This window comes from Pinus tabuliformis, chromosome 3_2 (genome assembly GCF_031772625.1).
Source record: "Pinus tabuliformis cultivar Carrire ecotype Pingquan chromosome 3_2, CPIR1, whole genome shotgun sequence".
In the NCBI taxonomy this organism is placed as follows: domain Eukaryota; kingdom Viridiplantae; phylum Streptophyta; class Pinopsida; order Pinales; family Pinaceae; genus Pinus; species Pinus tabuliformis.
Genome location: NC_142302.1, coordinates 527,898,107 through 527,921,281, shown reverse-complemented (window position 1 = coordinate 527,921,281; position 23,175 = coordinate 527,898,107). Strand labels below are relative to the sequence as shown.

Genomic DNA, 23,175 nt, shown 5'->3' with positions numbered 1-23,175 from the left:
CAAATTACAACTCATCCTTATCTCTTTAACTAAAGGATAAATTCCTCAATCAATGGAGAAATCGTTGCATGTCTTCACATAGACTTCATGTTTGATTTTATACAACTAATTACCTCAAGATGAATTAATTAATTATTTTACAAACAGCTGCTAAGATCAAATTCGAATTTTACTTCTCTATTTTAGTTCAGGGACTAACTAAAATAGGAAGGTATCCCGAAGTGCCATTTACAGAAATGTTATTTTTAGCACTTCCATTTTTCATTCCTTGTTGCTATGTCCAACACTGGTACCCGAACTACTATTAATAACAATGCTATTTTTAGCACTTATATTTTTAGCATTTCTTGTTGCTATTTTCAACACTCCCTCTCAACAGGAAAGGCATTCAACTCGAACCTGATCCTGAACCTTTGGAATGTTTTGCATGCAACACTTCTCCCAAGTGTTATTGCTCCAACAACTCTAGAAACAAAAAAAACTCCCAACTAACCTCCCTGTTGGGCTAGAAATATCCTCTGATACTGAAGCTCCATCTACTGCTAACAAGTGCTCCCTCTATGACCTCTAAGCTACTGCACACTCCATGCATCTCGCATTGTTGCACACCTCTTTGTGCCATCCTGCATTGGTGCAACACTCATGTGCCTCTCGCATTGTTGCAACTTGCTAGCTCTGCATTGTCTTGAGATTCCTACACTGTAGCTCTCTCTGCCACTCCATCCGCATCTGTCTCTAACCACTTAGCCAGTCCTGCTACTCCTCGTCGGGGCTCCCATAGCAAGGTCTAATCAAAGAGGTTGGGTACCTCAATGATCCTGCCCCTATTCCAGCCTTCTTGGGATTGTCACTCCACATCGCCCCACCTCCTACCTGGAGGTATGGATGCATGTGATCCCTCTACCCACTTGGCTCGAAATTTCCCCCTATTGTAGGTCTCTGCATGAGTAGATGTCTCTAATCGATCTCATCTCAGCTTCTCTAGTTGTGGCTGCTCCACAACCTCCTGAAGTTGCTTCACCAATTGTGGCTCCTCCACAATTGTCTAAGACTTCTTCTAGCGCTGCATGTTGAGAGGTAATGTACTCTCCCTCTCAACCACCAAGTCTCCATCAGTTGCCTTGCTCCTCAAGGCTTTGCATGCATCTTGAACCTCAAAGAATACAGGTTCTTGACTCGTGAACCGATCTGCTTCACCTGTCTAGTGGTTATGTGTCGAAGGAAAACCTTTCCCTTACTAAAGACTACATCATAGCCTTTGTCTTCCAGCATTGCGATCGACACCAAATTTTTCATCAGTCCTGGTACATACTTGACATCAGTCATGGCAATGCAAGCTCCATGCTCCCTCTGAAAAACAACCGTGCCTACACCTAAGACACTATAGTTTTCATCATTACCCATCACTATGAGTATCTGGAGATCTTTCTCTTCCAAGGTACTGAACAAACTCTTGTCGTCGGTCATGTGGAAAGAAACTCCACTATCAGGAAACCAACCACATCCCACCATGGATGAAACCATGCATGTGAAAAGGGTGAAATCCAACTCGAACTGTAAGGCCAATGCCTCACCTTCTGATCCTTCCAAGGATCCCTTCTTGGATTTCTTCTGTGAACAATTTGTAGCAAAATGGCCCACCTCATGACAACGAAAGCATCGCACTTTCGATTTGTCAAACTTCTTCCCACCATAGGAAGAACTCGATTTGGGATGAGAATCCTTCTCCTTCCCTTTCTTTGCCTTACTCGCTAAGGCACAATTTTCTTCATCCTCCTTGGATGAAGAACCATCTTCGGTGCTTCTCCTTATCTCCTCCTGCATCAGATCCGACCAAAGTTGTTCCCAATCTGGCAGTTTCTCTCTTCTATTTACCGAGTCTTGGTAGCTATGTCAGCTCTTAGGAAGATCGAGGAGCGCAAGACTCACTATGTCATCATCGAGCGTCGTGATCCCTACACTTCCAAGCTCATCCCTGCAGGTGCTGAGCTTGTTCAGATATGTAGAGATCGTGTCGCCCTTTTCACACTTGATTTTCCGAAGCTTGTCTTTCAGCGCCAGCTTCCTCTGATCGTTGTTGTTCTGATATAGATCTTTCAATGTTTTCCACATTGAAAACGGTGTCTCCTTCCCATGGAGGCTCGAGACAATGTGGTCTCGAACTCCCTCCAGGAGGATTCTCCTTACTCTAGCCACACATTTCTTCCATTCCGCCAATTCTGTAGCATTAGCCGCTGCTGGCTTGGGGACTTCTTGATCAATGAAGTCCTTTAGACCATTGTCCTCTAATACTGCTTCCATGCGATCCTTCCAGGCTATATAATTCGAGCTGCCATCAAGGGCATACTCGAGTCTTAAACTGTTGAACTCCATTGGGGAAATTTGAGATGTGATAAGAATTTGAATTATATAATCAGGAACTTGAAACTTCAACTTCTCCCTTCTTTGTATATTGTTCTTCGCTTTGATCACCTTTGCTCCAATACCATGTAGAAGTTTCTCTATGGATCAACTACCTTTGATACCATGTAGAAATTCTCACTGTAGATCAACAGATTATGCAATATACTAAAGCAAAATACAAGACCTACTTCTACAACAAACTTTGCGGAAGCTTAATCGAATATGAGCAAGATCAAATAGAACACATATAACTGAGAATGAGAAAGAAATCACACATGAACACAGAAGAATACTCTGAGGAAAGCCTCAGCTAAAAACCCTGATCTTTGTATTATCATACAAGTGGAAATATGTTTAGGTTACAAAAAGAATCACCTCTCAAGCTATCCTGCTCTCCCTACAATCCAATTGTTGCTCATAGACAGTCAAAGGCTTCTCCAAACCTTCTCCTCTGCCCTCCAAGCCTCCTATTTCCTTGCGCAGTTTTCCTTGGGGTCCAGTGCTGCCACCTGTGTGAATTGGCCTCTCCACACACTCACTAACCTCTGATCTAACTGCACAATCCTGAAGGAGATCATTCCTTCTGCATGGATGAGTTTCCTATATAGGAAAAATCCTCCAACTGATAGTACATTGTCCCTTCCTCTGATCTCCACCTGGGTCTCTGACTGAACTGACATGCATGAGTTATTTATGAGAGAATATTCAGTTATCTGGAGAGCAGCAGTTGCATGCAAGCATTAACTAACTGAACTCACAATTAATTCTACAAACTGTTAGAACTAATTTAACTGGACTTAACTCAATTAACTGAGCCAACTAATTACAACTCATCCTTATCTCTTTAACTAAGGGATAAATTCCTCAATCAATGGAGAAAATGTTGCATGTCTTCACATAGACTTCATGTTTGATTTTCTACAACTAATTAACTCGAGATGAATTAATTAATTATTTTATAAACAGCTGCTAAGATCAAATTCGAATTTTACTTCTCTATTTTAGTTCAGGACTAACTAAAATAGGAAGGTATCTTGAAGTGCTATTTATAGAAATGCTATTTTTAGCACTTCCATTTTTCATTCCTTGTTGCTATGTCCAACAATGGTACCCGAATTTCTATTTATAGCAGTGCTTTTTTAAGCACTTCTATTTTTAGCATTTCTTGTTACTATTTTCAACAAGGGGTTGACCCACTCGACCAGTCATCCCGACAGGTTCATCCCAGAAGTTAAAGGGAGGAGTCAATCCTAAGTGTCGGGAGGAGACCAGTGGGATGACGTCTGCCTAGCCGCTAAGCCATTCGTCAGAGTTTAGTTGATGGGGTCAAGCTGCAGGACCTCCATGTACACCATACGTGGTGTGGTTGGTGTGGAAATTCCCACCTGCCAAGTAAGCCCAATGGCCCCCACCCGAAGGTGCAAGAGGAGCAATGAAGAGGGTGATGTAGGCACCCCTTCTTGGGAAGGTTCGTCAGCCCGGCTACTTCCCCATTAGTTGGGGAGTGGTGGTGAACAATATTTTGTGTTCTATAATCACAAAGAGAGGGAATGCAGGGTGGCGTGTCCAGTAGGACCCACCTAGGAAGCATGAGGATGTTATGATGGAAAGTGTCGGTTGATGCAAAGAGCGATGACCGTCGGATCTCGGCGGGCTCTAGATGTGTGTGTGTGTGTGTGTGTGAATTTCATCATGCAAGATTCAGGGCTCTGGATAGAAATCTTTACGCAAGAAAAGAAAAGAAAAATTAATAACAAGTGAAATTACTTTACCCCATTCCTCTAATTCTATTGGATGGCTTGGGTGTGTCACAGACTCAACCACATCATCCAAGCCACATCCTCAAGGGATCCTTACATGGCATCATCATAGCTTAGCCATGCCTCCATGGAATTTTCCATGTCATTCTAATATGTGGGCCCCATGATATTCAACCCCTTCGTGCCAATTGTTGATTTCCTTTGTATCTGAAAACAAGGCATGTATGGGTGCACACGCAGTTTGCGCTTGGAAAACCTTCTAAACCCTTGAGTCCCCTAATATAACCAACTCACCGCCAATCCACAAAACTTATCTGAGCCTAGCCACATCCAGGAACTCCCAGCCTTGCGTCCACCATTGGATGCCTCGGATTCCCGGATGCATTCGCCAACTACAAAGAAATTTGGTCCCACACTAAACTATTGCCAAGGGCCCCACCCTAGATTTTCAGTCAAAATTCGGCTCCCAAATGTATATAGATCCTTCGCAATTATGCAGAACACCAATTGGCCTGTATGTTCGGACTCTAAGACACATTCGTTGAACCCACATTATATCCTACCCAAATAAAAAACTATAACAATTTCACATCCAGACCTAAATACAACCAGATTCTCTGCAATTCTTTAGACTTCGAACTTTAATGAATTTGAGGGTCTTATCCTAGACTTCAATTGAGGCATAGTGTTACTCAAAACATTGATTTCTATAGGAATGAAAGCTTTATTCAAACTCCGACATTCTCGACATTGATCCTAGCTAGACATACAATAAATGGATTCAATAACAAGTCTACCATCGAGCATCAACCCTTATCTAGACCAAAGATAGCAGTGCTCTATAACTTTAACACAACAACACTATAACAACCCTATAATGGGTCCCAATCAAACTGCATTAGCTCTACTAATATGGTACACCATGCACAACATCAATCACAGACTTTCAATAATCTTTAGCACAGAAATCCATGACAAACATATCATGCTAAACTATGAATTACAAACACTAACAACTGAATTGAGCGTATATCTCCATACTCATAATAGTACTAGCACATCCATACAAAGGCCTCCAACCTCTCATAACCATGAGGATCATTCACATAATCGCCTCATTACAAACAACCAAGATTATCACATCCCTTCATTACCAATGCATAATAGATCGGGTGAAAACATATGAGGCAGCCATGCATATTTATGCAAATTACTATGTAACTCGTGCAAATGACACCAAACGCAGAGGTCCATGAGCCCCAAATAACCATAAAAACATAGTATCAGGCATTAATCATGGACATGTAGAGATAGAAACAAATCTTTCAGAGGTGGAGCTAGCCCATTCACCCCATATAAGCTAAACTACTCAAGACACAACTCACAACCATGGGTATAATAGGGAACTGCCCTCGAACTCATAAACACAAAAGGTTACTAAAACATGTGAAATAACAAGTTAATTTTGATTTTTTACAAGCCATCAAGATTAGGAGTATTAAGAAACCTACAAACGAATTAATAAGGTTGCAAACACATCGCTCAGGTAGCTCATATTCACCATAGATACACAAGTTAACTAATCAACCCAAACTATATAATAAATCAGACATTCTTATATAAACATTACAGGATTAATTATTAGTCATAAACACAATAAGGCATATCGTATCATGTAGTCTAATATGCATAACCAAGAATAATTATCTTTGTATAATGATTTAGCTGCCAACTGGAGGAGAGACTTCCACTCTCCCCCCAACGATAGGCCAAACTCTTGTATGAGGGAAACTCTTGTACACGTAAAGGGTTCACACCAATGGTTAAACACAATTTCAGGAGTTGGGGTCCACTATTTTTGGACTCCACTAGCTTAACATCCAACACTTAGTGGTCCATTCACTCACCGAAGTTCTCACATCCATATACAAGATCTGGATATAAACACAGCTACATGACTTATCAATAGGATCACATAAAATAGGCCATCAGTCCAATGGAAAATTATTAGAGAACGGGGAAAAATTAGTCTGCTAAGGTCAACCTCACCCCTAATCTCCAAGCATCTAGCACACTCTTCTTTTTTTCTTCTTTGTTATTTGTGCGTGCCTAATTCTTCTCTTCTTCTCTTGTCGTTGCCAGAGCCTGACGTCCCTTCATTCTCTTCTCGATTGGTTAGTCACAACCCTTGGAATGGGCACCACCCACCCCTTCATACCGCCCAGTGCAATCGTGTCCTGTCATCTGTCATGAGGTGATTCAGTCAGTTATGTCGCCACCTCCTCCTTCCAATGAGGGCATTGTTCTACTTTTGCACTTGTAACGCTCATAAATGAGCTCTACTTGCTTCAATTCAGGCCTGATCACGTCACATAACTCCTGTCAGACAACTAACCTACCGAGTGTACAAGCAAGCTCAACATTTATTCAGTTGGTATGGGTTGTGGCTTTTTCAATCAAGACAACAGGTAGATTGGCTTTAAGCATTAAAGTGGCTTTAGGAAAAATAGGTGAGCAAGCAAGTTTACCCTCAAGCCAAGGATTCGTAAGGTTTCCCACCTTTAGTTGTGTTAATTAATTAATAATAATTATTGTATGTTTAATCAAAGGTCCATCGAGTCGTGGTCCTTCCATGATGGCATTACAATCACAATCATCATCACAATAAGCAAGTGTAGAACAAGGGGATGTTACACATGAGAGGTTTTAGCATGCATAACAATATAACAATAGAAGTATAATCACTCAATATCTAAGGCTTAATGAGGGATATAAGGGTTAACATGGAGTTTATATGGGTGTAACACTCTTCTAGCTCTAAATCTTGTGAAGGTTCCACTTCTTGTTCTTCTTCATCTTCATAGTCTAATATAAAATAATTAATTTTCACTACATGTATGCCCTTGAATATATTTGTTGTCACAATTGAGACATATTCCCTTTTATCTTCTTTCATCCAGCAGAGGAGCGAACCTTGTCAGTTTAGGAGAGAGGGCATGATATTCTCAATAGCTATTAGTGACCAATTTTCTAGTGGTCATAGTTTTACTTTCAACTTTCCTTGCCATACTGAAAGCATGCTTTAGAGATCTAGGTTCAAAGAGGTGAATGTCATGTTGGAAGCCTTCCTTTAAAGTTCACATAAATAGATCTAACAAATTATACTCTATAATAATCTTTACTTTGAGATAAAACTTTTGGAATTGTTGAATGTGCTTTATAACTGAACCTTTTTGTCGATGATTTACTAGTTGACTAAATAATGTATTGCTCTTAATATCCCCATCATGTGTTATCAATTCCTTGGTAAAAATGAACCAAGATATAGCAAAACTAGTGTTCCTTTCACAAAGTCATTGATACCATACATGTTGGTCTTGTTTCAAAAACATGGATGCAGTATTTAACTTTTGTGCCACATGGTGCATATCAAAGTATCACTCCATCTAAGGATCATTACCATTAAACTTCCTCATATCGATCTTTGAAATGCAATAGTTTCTTGGTTTTGAATTGAAGCCCTAATTATGTGGATCTTGGATTGAAAATTCATGGTTTTGTGATTCAATGTGTGATCTTAAATTGTGACAACATACTCCTGATATGAGATTGAGTCTCAACGCCATGTTTCTCGTTATGCTCATGATTGCCCTGGATCTCCATATTTTTTAAGGAGATATTTTAATATAGTGGTTTGTAATTATTTTATTTTTACTCTGATGGACTTTGTATATCTCCCTTGACATTTTGCATTCCTTCCTTATTTTCATTCATCTTATTTTCCATTTCATCATAGTTTCTTTTTTAAGGGTTACTTGAGAACCTAAAATATCTTCCTTTTTCAACATATAATCATCCATTTCATCGACTTTCTTCTCTAACTAGGAAAACCTAAATTCTAAGTCTTCATTTTTTTCATAAGTCCTAGAAGAGCCATTAGGAGGTTAAATCACTGTAATAGGTTTTGGATCTTTATTTGTAGCCATGTGAGAAAATAATAATAGCACTTATCTTTATCACAATTTCCAACCATCCAAAAAAATGGATCTTTTAATCAAAAGATACGTCACTTGTAAGTTGTGTCCCTTTAAAACCTTAATTTAAATGGCTTAAATTTTTCTTGATATATAACTAAGATTTGACCCCTTCTGAATATGAAATTTGGTTTGTAATACTCTGACATGTCCTCTCTGTAATTCCATAGGTTTGACTAGAAATTGATGTGCCAAGTAAAAGTTACTGTAACTTTTCCAAAACTAGTTGATTTTTGGCCTCTTTCCATGAGAAAACTTGCATTGCATTCCACGTGTCAAATTTTTCAAATATAATTGTGAAATTTGTACTTGATGTACTTTTGCATGTCTCATGAGATCCCTAGAGATTTCATAGTCTAACAAGACCTGGAAAATAAGCAATAGCAAAAATACCAAGCTAACTTGCCTGCAAGAGATTTTAGGATCTCTCACAAACCCTAATTTCCATAAAGTATATCACCAAAATTATAGAGAACAAAGCTCTAAAATTCAAGTCATATTTTCCTCAATATTTCTCCTTAGTATGGTCCAAATTTCATAGAAAAGAAGTTATAATGAAAATTCCAACCTGTTTGAAATTGATTTCAAGAGCATTCAAGAACCCTAACTTCTTTGGAAAATATCTCTGAAAGTATAGTGAACCAAGATATGAAATTTGAACTAGAAGTTCCCTGAGATTTCTCTTCAAAATGATCCAAGTTTCACCGTCTAAAACCTCCAAGAAAAAATAGCAAAAATTCCAAACTAACATGTTTCAAATTGATTTCAAGAGCATTTACGAACCTTAAATTCCAAGTATATTTTTGAAAATACAAAACACGAAGACCTAAAATATGAACCAAGTATTTGTTGTGATTTACCACCAACTGAAACCTCCAAGGGAAAAAAATTAAATAAACAAATTATAGTGAAAATTCCACAATGACCTCTTTGAAGTAGCAAAACCCTAAGATCATGAGCTCTAATACCAAATGTTATGAACCTCGCACCTTAAATATGATGAGAAACCAATAGTTAAATAGTCATATTTGAGAGGAAAAACTCCTTTTACAATGATTACAACGTACAAGACAAGATCTGATTATCCTAAGAATAGATCTCCTTAGCGTGCGTGTGTGAGAGAGAGACGGTGGATATAATTATAATAAAAACGGTTCTAGCCTATATAACAATAAGTATGTAATCACTCAATATCCAGAGCTTAAATAAGGGGTTTTAGGGTTAACATGGGGCTTATATAGGGCTTACCAATTAGAGTGCTAGTTATTGTAGTAACAAGGGCCACTTGGCATTGGCAAAGCCTTTAGAAACAATAGTGTTTTACACCAATAACTATGTCTAGTTCCAAGCTTTAGACATTGGCCTTGTTATTTCTATCAACCACAACATGTTCAACCTCACGATTGAGGGGTATTGCTCTATAATTATAACTACCCTAATCAAGATTCATGGAAGCACCCACCCAAAGTGTGTCTTTCAACATTGATTGATCATTTGGCTAATGCGAGAGTCAATTAAACAAAGGACAACTTGGAGACTAGCACGAATAGCACTTGAGATGTTAATCTAAGATAGAAATTTCTATAGATGGCCACAAATGAATTGTCATCCTTCATTCAAAGATCTAATTCAAGTTCCAGATAAGGTGACCCAACTTAACAAGGGATAGGCTACTAATGGATGGATATGAGCCTCCTTTTATTAAATGGTGGAAATAACATAAGTTTAAAATCTAGAGGTCTCACATTGAGCTTTGTCGTACACCCATCTAATATGAAAATATCCCATCACGTGGGTTTTACATGGTCAACAAACAACAGCGTTATAGAGTATTATGGAAGGCAACATCTCACGGTATCAAGAGGTGCTTTCTACAGCCAAGTGTGAGTGAGATATGTAATTCCTTATGTGCTCAACATGGAGTTTATACATAGACAAAGCAATGGAAAATTTTAAAAATGCATTGTTCAAAAGGCACTTTCTACAGCAAAGTACAAGGGAAATGTGTAATTCCTTCCATGCTCAACATGGAATTGAAATGTGGCATATATATATATGTGTGTGTGTGTATGTGTATCAACATGCCAATTCCATGTTGTGCATATATCTATATTGTAATTGAAATATTAAAAAAATATATATCCACTGATAAATGTGCTCTCTATATCTTAGCATGAGGGAGATGTGTAAGTTCTTTAGTGCTTAACATGGAGTTGACATTGGTATTTAAAACACACAATAATAGCAAAAACATATCTCAGTGTAAACCATATATAAAATATTTCAATGTCCACATTAAGTAAAATATCTCAATGTCAGCCATATATAAAATATCTCAGTGTCTACATTAAGTAAAATACTTCAATGTCAACTTTACGAGGGAGATGTGTAATTCCTTTTGTTGTCAACATGGAGTTGACATGTGGTACACACACTAGCCTAGATCCATCTTAACTCTAGATCTATCATCCATCAACAAAGATCAAGTTCCTTCCTGTACAAACCTTTCCTCAATTTCTTTATTCTAAAAAGGGTTTCCACTTAAAGGAATTTGATTCCTTATGGCACATCATAGACTGGAGTTAAGATGGATCTACATCCATTACAAGCACGCAAGGCATCTCTATATAGATGGCAAGTTATACTCCTCTAAATGTTTCACTCTAATCATCTTGGAGATATGGCTTTGTTGCGAGAAGCCCCTGCATTCTTATCTCTACAAGATAATAAGTTTAGTCTACAAGCATTGGTGAAAGATGGATTGTGGAAGCCCGATCCTTCTCTAGGAACATAATAATCCCCTAGTTAGGGAAGATTCCCCCACTAGAAGTCGGCATATCAACATCATTACACGGCATCGAAGGGTTGCCAAGAAGCAAGTTTACAAGGCAGGAAGGCATACACTAGAGAGGTCACTCTTACTCAAGGTTTAGGCTCATGCATGCATAAGAGAGCTATTGTTGAAAGTCCTACTTCGATATTTGATTAAAGCATTCCTTCCTATTTGTATTAATGATTGTAGTTCATATGGGAATTTCTTTAAAGATTGTGTCCAATGTGCATGAAATTGTTATCAATAAATTATATTAAATATAAATGATGATGATAAATGTAATAATGATTAGTTAATTAGTAATTAGTGTTGAAGAGGTATGTCTAAATGGGACATGAATTTCAATGAAGAGGCACCTGCGTAGTATATAAGCAAGCCCTTCACTCTCGTTTGTAACATCATTCTTATTCATACATTTTATATATAGTGTTGTATCTTCAATATAGATCTACGTATTCAAAGTGTTCTGGAGTATTTAACTTGAAGAACGAACTTTGTTCAATCCATATGATATCATAGCTATTCAATCTTTTCGCCGCTCAACCGCTGCACAAGAGCCTCATTCTCTGATCCAAGTCTTTGACCATCAAATTCGTCAACATCGTTGTCGTTGAAGCGTTTCGCTATCAAAATTTGGAGTTTCTCCAAATCGCCATTTAGGCCTTTCGCCATTTCCAAAAATTATTAGATAAAAAAGAAGAAGTCAATATACAATTAAAAAAATAGAAAAAAAATTATTGCAAAAAAAAAAAAATCTAAAAAAGGAATAGAGCCACATTTTTATAACAGTAAAAGGGGATTACTTGGAAAAAAGGGGCATAAATTCCAATTCAAAATTTTAAAGGAATTATATTTCAAAAAAGGGTTTGAAGGAATAACTTTCAAAGCTTTAATATAAATAAATAAATAAGAGGGAAATAAAAATAAATTAATTAACTGGATGTTTGAAAAGAACTATAAAATTAGTAAAAAGAGAATAAATTTGTATATTCTCAAAGCTCATACAAGAAGAAAAGGAAGCAGTCAAGATGAGTTATACACAACAATCATTATTTTGGACTAAATGTATGTTTTGTATAACATACATTGAATATCCTTGGATTCATAAAAATTGTGAATTATGTCCAACATATGGAAAATTATATAATGCGGAAGAATCTCAAGATGAACTGATGCAAATGACAAAACAAAAGGAAAAACTTGCAACACTGGAACAAAAATTAACAGAAAAATGCAAGGAAATTTTGCGTCTAAGGAACCATAGCCAAAAATTACTTGTGAAGGTCAAGAAGTCCAAAGAACGAAAGACAAAATTAGAAGAAGAAAAGGGATGTGTCGACAAGAAATTCAACGAAACTCTATCAGAAAAAGAAGAAGAAAATTTGCGCTTAAAAGCCCTGAACCAAAGGTTATTGGAACAAATCAAAGATCTAAAAGATGAGAAGCTTAAAAGTCAAGACATTGAAAATAAGGTTGATGAATCAAAAACCAAAGAACTCTTACTTCTCAGAAACCATAATCAAAGTCTACTCACTCAAATTAAGAAACTTAAGGACGATAACCAATCATTAAAAAACAAGTTAGAAGAATAACTCATGAAAGAAGTATCAAAGTCTTTAAACGTAACAGTCCAAGTTGAAGAAAAATAAACAAACACAAATCCCATCAATCTCACAATTCAAACAAATCCAAACCCAACTAAAGTAAGGAGGTACTTAAAAGTTGCAGTTCAAACAATGAAAAACCTAGGTGAAGATTTTATAACCAACTCGACAACATCAAACCCTGAAGTAAGTCTAAATCTTACCACACATGATAAGGGAAAGAAAAAATCCTATCTACATATGAATCACAAAAGCAGACATTCCAATTAGTCTGCTTCTCTGTATCTCTCAAAACAAAAACAACAAACTTATGTTCAGAAAGATACTAAAGTGCACACAATTCAGTGCAGTGGTAACGATTCATCATAGGTTTCTAGTAATCGAAAGATTCCACAAAAGATTAATTTAAGATGGTCAAATCATTTCTCTATCCGACAATTTTATATATCACTCCAAGGATCATATCAACTTGTATCAACAAATATGACAGCTTTGAGACGAGAAGACATTCGAAACAGAAAAAGAGATCAAGTCTTTTTATCAACAAACTTTGAGAACAAAGTTTTTTTAAGAGGAAGGCGATATTATGAATAAATTATATTAAATATAAAAAATGATGATAAATGTAATAATGATTAGTTAATTAGTAATTAGTGTTGAAGAGGTATGTCTAAATGGGACATGGCTTTCCATGAAGAGGCACCTTCCTAGTATATAAGCAGACCCCTCACTCTCATTTGTAACATCATTCTTATTCATACATTTTATATATATTCTTCTATCCTCAATGGAGATCTACATATTCCAAGTGCTCTGGAGTATTTAACTTGAAGAACAAACTTTGTTTGTTCCGGAAGCCATCCGAAGTCATTTCTATTTTGTAATTCACTTGATTAAAAGCTAATTCTATTAAAGTGAGAACCTTTTAATTTTAAGTTTTCAAAATTCTGATAAAACGTAATTTAATTACACTCGTGATTTCGCTAAATCTCCATCATTTACTGCTAATGAGAATGAAATTTAATCTCAATCATTGATATCAATGAGTGGTTACGGTTGTGGTGGAGACTTAGTCATTAACTCAAAATTTAAACAGAAATGCAAAAGTGAAAGGAAAAGACAATGACTGATATAGTGACTCACTTGCACTGAGTAACAGAGAAATTTTCTCAGTTTGCAAGCCAGAAGAGGAGGAAAACAAGTTTGCAAGGAAATTGTTCTCAGCAAATTCGTAAATTTGTAGAGGCCATGCTATCCATCCGAGAGAGAGGCCAGACAATTTGGGTGCAAGAGGACACTGGAGAAGCAGGAAGAAAATTACAACAAAGGAACACCGCCATATGATTTCCAGCAGGGCTGTACCCAGCTATAGCAGGATTCTACGCTGTATCCCTAGTAGGCTGAGAACAGCATGGCACAGGACAGCCATACAAGGCCATCCAGCAGCATTGTACAGCCAGAAGTTTGCTGTGGGTTTATCTTTCTTAGTGGGTCAGTTTTCCCAGTGTGGAAAGCCCTTGTAAGTTTAAAGTATTTTTAGTGAGAATTTTTCTCCGTGTCCAAGCCAGGAGAGAAGGAAAACAAATCTGCAACAAGGAAGTTTTCTCCACAAATTCGTAGATGCCATACTGTCCATCGGAGAGAGAGAGACCATGTAATTAGGGTGCAAGAGGACACTGCAGGAGAAGCAGAAGTTTGCTGTGGGTTTATCTTTCTTAGTGGGTCAGTTTTCCCAGTGTGGAAAGCCCTTGTAAGTTTAAAGTATTTTTAGTGAGAATTTTTCTCCGTGTCCAAGCCAGGAGAGAAGGAAAACAAATCTGCAACAAGTAAGTTTTCTCCACAAATTCGTAGATGCCATACTGTCCATCGGAGAGAGAGAGACCATGTAATTAGGGTGCAAGAGGACACTGCAGGAGAAGCGGGCAGTAAGTATTGACAAAGCAACACAGCCGTACGATCTCCAGCAAGGCTGTAACCAGTTACAGCAGGATCCTATGCTGTGCGGATAGTAGGGTGAGAACAGCAGGGCAAAGGACAGCATACAGGGCCATCCAGCCGCATTGTACAGACAGCAGTTTGCTGTGGGTTTATTTTCTTAGTGGGGGAGTTTTCCCAGTGTGGAAAGCCCCCTTGTTAGTTTGGAATAATTTTTAGTGAAATACTTATTTGAAGGGCAGGAAAAATTATGTGTATTTGAAAATTTAATTTGCTTCCACTGATTTATTTTTCCAGCAAATTGTGTGATAATCCTATGGTCTGAACTTTTTTGTTTAACAATTAAATTTCAGTGAGTAATTTTACCTGAGATCATAAGGAGGTTATTCACCTAAAGTTTGAAGAAAATTTTAACAATTTTGGAAGGATGAATGATTTTCTGCAGCAAACATTCTAAAGATGCCTACAAAGAGGTCAAACTGATTGAACATGAGGCCACATTGAACAGGATATGGCATGATGGGCAGAAGGTGAGCCCTCTCTTGTCCTCCTTAAAGATTCTAAACGCACAACTGGAAGGAACACAATTGGACATGCATTGGCACCGCCAAGGCATTATGGGTATCGAATGCACAACCGAAATAGGCAGACGATGTATTAGACGTGCTAAACTTTCTTGAGCTGACCCTCGAGCATATCAGGAAATATCTAGTGACAATGCATAAAGACACTTTTAGGCTTGGTTGAGCATCAGATGAGAGGCACGCTCACTATGAAGACCAATGCTCAGGATGAGGAACCAATCAAGGCTAGCTAGGCCTGTTCTCCTTCTGTCTATCATCTGTTATGATTCTCTACGTACTGTCATGCTTGTTTGGATATCTACTATCTACTCTGTTATGTTTCTGTTATCAAGCCACATGCAGCATACCCAAGATGCTATGTGAGATAACTCTGATTCTCTTTTTCGTCTTCGAAGACTTAATCGATAGTTTAAGTCATGATATACTGGGAAACTATGCAATCTACCTGGTCTATCTCTCTCTGGAACAGTCTTTGTAATCCATGTAAATACACTTTATAATATAACTTTGCTGTCTTTACTGGTGAAAGAATCACTGCCGTATTTATATGACTGACACATTTAAGGTGAACTCTGTAGCAGGGTTCTAGATGTAAATGAAATGAGCTACATCCAAGTTTATGGCTCCAGAAAGTACAACAGCTTCATGTGTATATTCTGGTTGTACTTTTTATGATAGTTTATGTTGAAATTTAACAATTACTACATCCCTGATTCCCTAGTATGTGTGTGTATGTGTACTTATGATTGGAGTATGTGTGAATATATGTCTATCTATATATTTATAAATATACACGTAAGGATTGCTTGTATATAGAGAATGGGTGATTCGCTGCTGTAATCTAAGCAAATCCACAGGCAAAAGAATGTAGACAGTTTAAATTTCTATAGTGGGCAGTGCCAGAAACATTTCTGCAAAGGCAGCAAAACCATAGGGAAATGCTAAACAACAGGTCTTAGTTTCAATCTTACATCAGTCAGTCGGCAATTCATGTTCCCACAAATGTTTACAAACATTAGTTGATTGATAGCTATTTATATCAGGCAAAGGTTGCTGGAACAGAACCCATTGAGAGAACTGCTAGAAAAGTCCAATCATAGTGCAAAATTGAAAATATTTATGAAGAATGAATGCATGTAAACGCTTTGGCTTAAACTGACCATAAGGAAAATTGCATAAAAGCATAAACGGAAAACCCCAGTTGATCTTAGTTATCTTCACCATGGGGCCAAACATTGACCTATCTTATTTCACAGTTCCTTAGAAAGACGCAACACTGCACAGTCAAAATTGCATACAACACATTTAAACAGCTTTGAAGGAATAATAGGGCAATATTGAATTAAATTTCATAAAGATTCAGTGTCATTAGAATCATTAGACGATAGTTACAGGGAATGAACAGGAACATTGAGCATAACTTCTACAACCAAAATAGGAACCACCTTCCAAAGAAGCATGTGCAGCAGTCCATAAGGATTTAGTGTTCAAGTTCATATACAAGAGCTCATGAATAAAGGTCATCGTATTCAATCTCATCACTAGTAGCCTTATGTCTTCATACAATATTCTAGGAAATGATGCAAAGTAATAGAGGACAAGCCATAAATCTCTATCATCAACCAACTGCCAAGATGCAGACCACTCCTTCACTTGAATTTCAACCAATTGGTATAATTCTACTTACAAATAGATGGTTGATAAAGAATACACATTCAAAGATCATAATAGGGACTTATACCGTGATGTCTGCACGCTTTGATTTCACATTCGTGCTTTCTGAAGAAGCGGATCTGGTGAACTTTAGAACTGAATAATTGTCAGATAATGATATAGGTTGCTGTGGATATGGGGTTGGGGGTGGGGTGAGAGTGCGTTGTGCTGGTAGTGGAGGAAGTGAGTTGTATTTATACTCGTCACCATTCAAACTGTACACAAAAACAATGCAAAGATGAAGTATCCAACTAAAATGGGGAACATAAGTACAAACTGTTAAAGCAGTTCACAGTCATCAAACCTTGAATAGTTCCGAATCAAATCATCATCATTTGATCTGTGTCTTGAATGATATACTTTCATGGTGCCAGTAGGGCTAACCCATGTCTGCTGCACTGGTAGATCCTCAGGAAAATATCTTCTCTTGATCAACTAGTTTAAATTTCAAAGAAAAATTGGCATTAGTATGCATGTATGATGTAAATTGACACACGGTACCCTAAAACTCAATAAACGTTTAGATTTATGCAGCAACAATTAGCCACTATCTAAAGAATACATACAGTAACAAAAAACCTGTTAACCGCTTCCTTGTCTAAACGACCTTCTTTAGCAGCCTGTGAATAAAAAGGAAATAAAACTTCATTCAGCTTTGTGACCATCGAAGATGGTTTACAACACTAGTGACATCAACAAATACAGAATATTTATTTACTTTTACAACCAACACATAGAGAGCATAAGTAAAAGGTAAACTACTTTGTGCTCCCATGGAACAAGTGTCAATAGGGAAACAGTTCTTACTGCAATAAGACCTCCACTCCCTGGGAAGCTTTCAGTTAAAGGAAGCTCTTCGCTTGGAGGAAGTAAACCCTGCTTCTCAACCCACTGACGAGCAGCATCAACAAGATTGCTGCTGCTACCTTTCCCACCATCCTTTGGTGCAATATCAGCTTTATTACCTATAACAAGGAATGGGACTGGAATACCAGCTATGTTGCTTAGACCCAGAGGAGCTGAAAATGTTCCCATGCTAGCGATCTCCGCAGCCCATTTCTGCAAGTTTGTTTTTGTTTTCCGCTGAGATAGATCGTGGACAAATATGATACCTGTTTACAAATTTTCAAAATACCACAGCTGGCCTTCCCTGAGTCAGTCTGGCTGAAAAAACAAAAGAATAAAAATGATAAACTCTGAAACAAAGTAGTAGCAATACAGATTACAGATAATTCCACACATACGTCAAAAAATCACAACATTGTCTGATTCAATCCAATCTAACTTTTCCTTCATGACTGTTATTGTTTCAAGACAGTACATGACATGGTCATATTCAGTAACAAAAACACTAAGCACTCTAGAAAGTAGCTGTTAATAATACCAAAGGAGTTGTGGTCATTAAAATTTCATAATACTTGGCATATTCCTCTCTGTCTTCACTAGCCCACTGCTATTAGAGGTCACCGCCATATAAATCATTCAGTACACCTTCCTGACTCTGTCTTGAAGGAGTTGGCTTTTCTTCTTTGGATTGTGCATTCATTTAAATAACCATACAGCCTCATGATTCCTGGTCTACCCTAAAACCATATGACATTCAAGGTCTCATTAATTATAGTAAGTGTCTTATGATGGGTAGATGGCATATGGAAAATGGACAACTACCCGGTGTACAGACTGCAAGTAGGCTTGTACAAGCTGACGCAATTGATCATTTTACGGGCATTTCTGCTCAATAAGCAAAAATTCCAATTCCTCGTCATTTTGGACATTGCAACCTATCAAAACTGAAAAAAAAAGGCCAAAGACAAACTCAACCAACTGCAATGAATACCAAAACTTCAAGGCTCACTAAATCAGCAAACGATCCTTGCATACACCATTCAAATTTAAAAGCTGTTGCTAAAGCACCTTCTAGCCTGTCTCTTTGTCTGGGACCTATCCTAAACCCTCTCCATTTCCGTTATGCAACCTTATATTATTTCAACTGTTTTTACATGGCATGACAGCCCTTATGGAGTAAGCAACAATGCTCTCTATTAGCTTTTCTGGCAAGGCCTCTTGGGGTTTGCAAATAAATATAAACATGATTGTGCCAGCAATGCATATATTATTATTTACATCATACGTGCTGACCACACAACTGTACCTTTTGTTGTAAAATGCAGTGGACTGAATTAGAAATTGAAAAACTACAAAATAATAAAACAAATAAGCATGCTTGAAGTCAGGCCAGAGCCAAAAGTATTGGGTGAGGCCACACATGCACCAAAGGTCCTGTTAAGGTCATCCTTGTGATGAATCCCAGAAGTCATTCAGGTCTGGTAAGAGACACTGATTTACGGCAGCTAAGCTGGGACTGCACTGAGGCAAGAGCCAAAGGTCCATCACAGTTATGCTGGGAATAAACTTATAGTTATCTTACTATAATTAGAAGAGTGCCTCTATCACAAAAAGTAGCACCCATTCACTGCCCTGATGCTCCTATATTGCAATGAACTTAGTCCTCAAGACCAGAGGAAGCTGGGACACTCCATTCAAACTTAAAAGATTTTCTTTTTTCCTGGCCAATATTACAAGGCTATCAGGGGTCTACCATACTCACATCTCCTTGAACAAATTAAACTTATCTGAAGACCAGAGATATTCCACTTAAACCAGATACCCAATATACCCAACCTATGTTGCACAAGTTTCTGGAATGCGGATATATTGGATACATGGATACAAGTATCTGATACAGCTAGAAGCTTCCCCCAAATTTACAGAATATGACAGGTTGGGAGAGGCAATAATATATATTGAAAAGAAAATGGACATATGCACTATAGATAAATATTATTATAAATTGTTTAAGATGGAATATTTAATAACAAAAAGGTCACAGTTACTAAATCTATAAAAAAACAACTGTGAAAAAACGTTTGAAGGGTATCAATACAAAGTGTGATTACAATCGAATTGAATTCATTGCATGAATTCAAATATCTCCGGCTAGCTACTCCATCTGTCTCTGGTGCCCATCAACTGATCTCTGAGATTGACAGCTGCCCCGTCCATTCATTTCTATTGAGTTCAAAGGAGTTGGTTCCTTGCCTCTGTGTGCATGCGCCTTTACAAATCAGAAGGGCACTAACCATCTATATATGATTTTTATGTATAGCTATGCAAGGGATTATCCCAAGTTCCAACAGAAGAATAGTAGAACCTACCATGTATCCTACTGGCTAGCATATATAAGTCATTGTGCCTGACTCCTCTATATCAATTCATTACTCCAGATGGATGGGTCGGCCTGACTGAGCAGTAGCCCTTCATCTAGGGGAAATGAATCATATTGAGCCATAGATATACCAGTAATGGCAAGGAAGATAGAAGACTCACCAAAACAGCTAAGTGAGAAAGATCTTACTACTATCCAAGCACCCCAAACACTAGTCTAACTCTGCTAAGATAGGCACCAGTTTGATTAGCACCTCTCTTAATCCTCAATAGTCCTGAATTATGAAATCTAAGATTGATTGCCGTGCCACTAATACCAATTGAGATGAGGATGTGTGGTAGAAATTATATATAAATACGTATCATAAATTGTACAAGTTCCCAAAGAAGAAAATGCCAAAATTGCATTCCCAAGCCCCTGATTTTGGAGGTTGGGCATTGCCATTTAGTTCCCATGCTCCCATAACTATTCCCACCTTATTTGCAACATTTCGTACTCGTTCCTTCTGTTGAAATTTGGGGCAGCTATGGGATGAATTTCCCCATAGGAAACCCAACTACCCCAAAAGAAGCCCATCTTGCCCCAAAAGAAGAATTCAAATTCGACAAAGGAAAATATTGTTGTTACTTATTAGTGTGTTTGGGGCACTCCTCTTATTATTTAATATGGCACAAAGTTACTTGGGCAAGCCATCATTAAAGCAATTTGGTAAATATATTTAAAAGAATTCTTATGGGCTAAATAATGAAAAGATCAAGTCGGCTTGATTGAGAAATGGCCTATAAAGGGCTAGTTGTTGCACCTCAATACTATATAAATAAGAATCTTGTCAATTGTTCAACACACAACACTCTCATCATGATTTAAATATTTCAATGAATGAGCTCGAACTACTTGAGGCATCTGGACAGCAAATATCTCAGTGGCTCGCATTTATTTGTGGATCACATTATATCTTTGTGGATCGCGTATCTCTGTGGCTTACATTAAATCTATATGGCTCGCATTTGTTTATCTATGGCTCACATTCTCTGTAGCTTGCATCATTTGTTGTGGCTCGCATTTCATTCTCTATGGCTTGCATGCATATCTCTGTGGATCACATATCTTTGTGGCTCACATTCATAATCTCTATGGATCGCATATCCTAGTGGCTCGCATTCATAATCTTTGTGGTTCGCATGCATATCATTGTGGATCGCATTCATAACCTTGGTGGCTCGCATGCATATCTCTGTGGATTGCATATCCTTGTGGCTCGCATTCATAATCTTTGTGGCTCGCATATGTATCTTTGTAACTCACATGTGTACCTTGCAATTGATCTATATGACAGTGACTTGGAGACATGACAATAATCTATATGACAACAACTTGGAGACATGACAGTGACTTGGAGGCATGACTTTGATCTATATAACAGTGACCTTGATTAAGAAAAGTGATCTATATGACAATGACTTGGAGGCATGACTATGATCTATATAACAGTGACCTTGATGTAAGAACAGTGACCTATATGACAATGACTTGGAGGTGTGATTGTGATCAATATGACAGTGACCTTGTTGCATAATAGTGACCTTGATGTATGACTATGACAACAACCTTGTTGCATAATAGTGACCTTGATGTATGACTATGACAGTGACTTTGTTGCATAAGAGTGACTTTGATGTATGAAAGTGACAATGATCTTTATATGTCAAAGACATTCTAATGTATGGCAGTGTATCTTTGATGTATGGTTGTGTCTCTATACGACAGTGATATATGATACTGATATAACTATGATGTATGGCTTGTCTCTATGACAATGACTTGACAGAGAAATGTGCTACTTGGAGATCTACCTCCCTATACTTGTATGTTGCCAGGTTTGGCCTAGGAGGCCTAATGTATTGGATGTTATTGTTGATGTTATTGTTCTCTCTACACAATTGTTAATAATGATATGATGTTATGAGGTGAATGTAATGTGAAAATGTTGAAAAAGTTTAGAAATGCAATTATCTACAGTAGAGAACAACCTAAACCTAAAAATTAACACCCTCGCTCCCTCAAACTTTAGAATGTCAAGAACTAGTCTCGAAGAGGCCAGGAGTGATTCTCATGCAACAAAGTATCTAATTTATTGTCCCCATATAAACAATGACAAGTCTATATGCTAAAAATATGAAATGAACTAAACTTAAATTAATAACCACTATTGACCCAAAAATGTCATGGGATTCATTAATACAGAAAGTAATAAGCAAAACATACAATGCCTAGAGCATCAGCTCACCAACAGTTACTATATAGAAAATGGCAATAAAAAATAAAAGTATGGTTAAACCTAGAAAGAGTAAATCCTTGATAGTGAAGTACATCCTTGGGAAGGAAGATAAAGAGAAATTCATACCACAATGGAGAGAGCAAGCCAACAAAATAGTGAAAAATAAGTTTAAGTATTAAAGTTGGCAACTAGGGCCAAAATTCCACTTTGGACAGCTCATTTGGTGGAGATAATTATTGAATTCCTCTTTTTGAGAGGACCAAAATCGACCTAATGATAACTAAATTTGGACAAGGAGAAATATGTTTTTGAAGCCAAGCCCATACGTGTAATTTGTCATGGTTGGACACTCCATCATGTAGGCTCATGAAGCCCAAAAAACATGTCTTTTGACCCACATCAACTCATATAAATAAGAGTGACCTCCAACCTCATTTGGCACCTCATCGACTCGACACATTCTTCTCTCTCCTCATCTGATTGGTTCGTACACCTTATTGGGCAATTGTTCTTTTCACACATGTGGCTAAAAGGAGGTCAAATTTCAAAAGGCCAAAATCAGGAAATTTTCTGCAGTTTGACCAAGCATTGACCAACATTGACTTTGACTTTTTGGGTAGCTTTTGACTTCGATTTTCTAGGAGAATTTCTGTTTGGGCAGGCCGAGTTTCTGGGCACACAAACCGAGGCATTTTGTTGACTTTGACTGCATTGACTTCAGACCTGCAACTAGGGTTTTACAGAAGATTTGACTTTGACTTTGACCGAGTTTAAGGAGGAATTTTGGGATTGTTTTCAAGGCATC

General features: G+C 37.6%; 1 protein-coding gene across 1 annotated transcript in view; it reads right to left on the bottom strand.

Annotated features, from left to right (window-relative positions):
• Positions 1-16,467: 16,467 nt before the first annotated feature.
• LOC149181624 (Ras-related small GTP-binding family protein) overlaps positions 16,468-23,175 on the bottom strand; it is an 82,624-nt gene continuing 75,916 nt past the window's right edge. Inside the window, exons 6-9 of the mRNA XM_089416658.1 lie at positions 17,674-17,978; positions 17,433-17,486; positions 17,171-17,301; positions 16,468-17,081 (exon numbers count right to left, since the gene is read on the bottom strand). Of these exons, the coding sequence (XP_089272784.1) occupies positions 16,889-17,081; positions 17,171-17,301; positions 17,433-17,486; positions 17,674-17,978 (683 nt within the window). The 3' untranslated portion in view covers positions 16,468-16,888. The remainder of the gene's footprint in view (positions 17,082-17,170; positions 17,302-17,432; positions 17,487-17,673; positions 17,979-23,175) is intronic.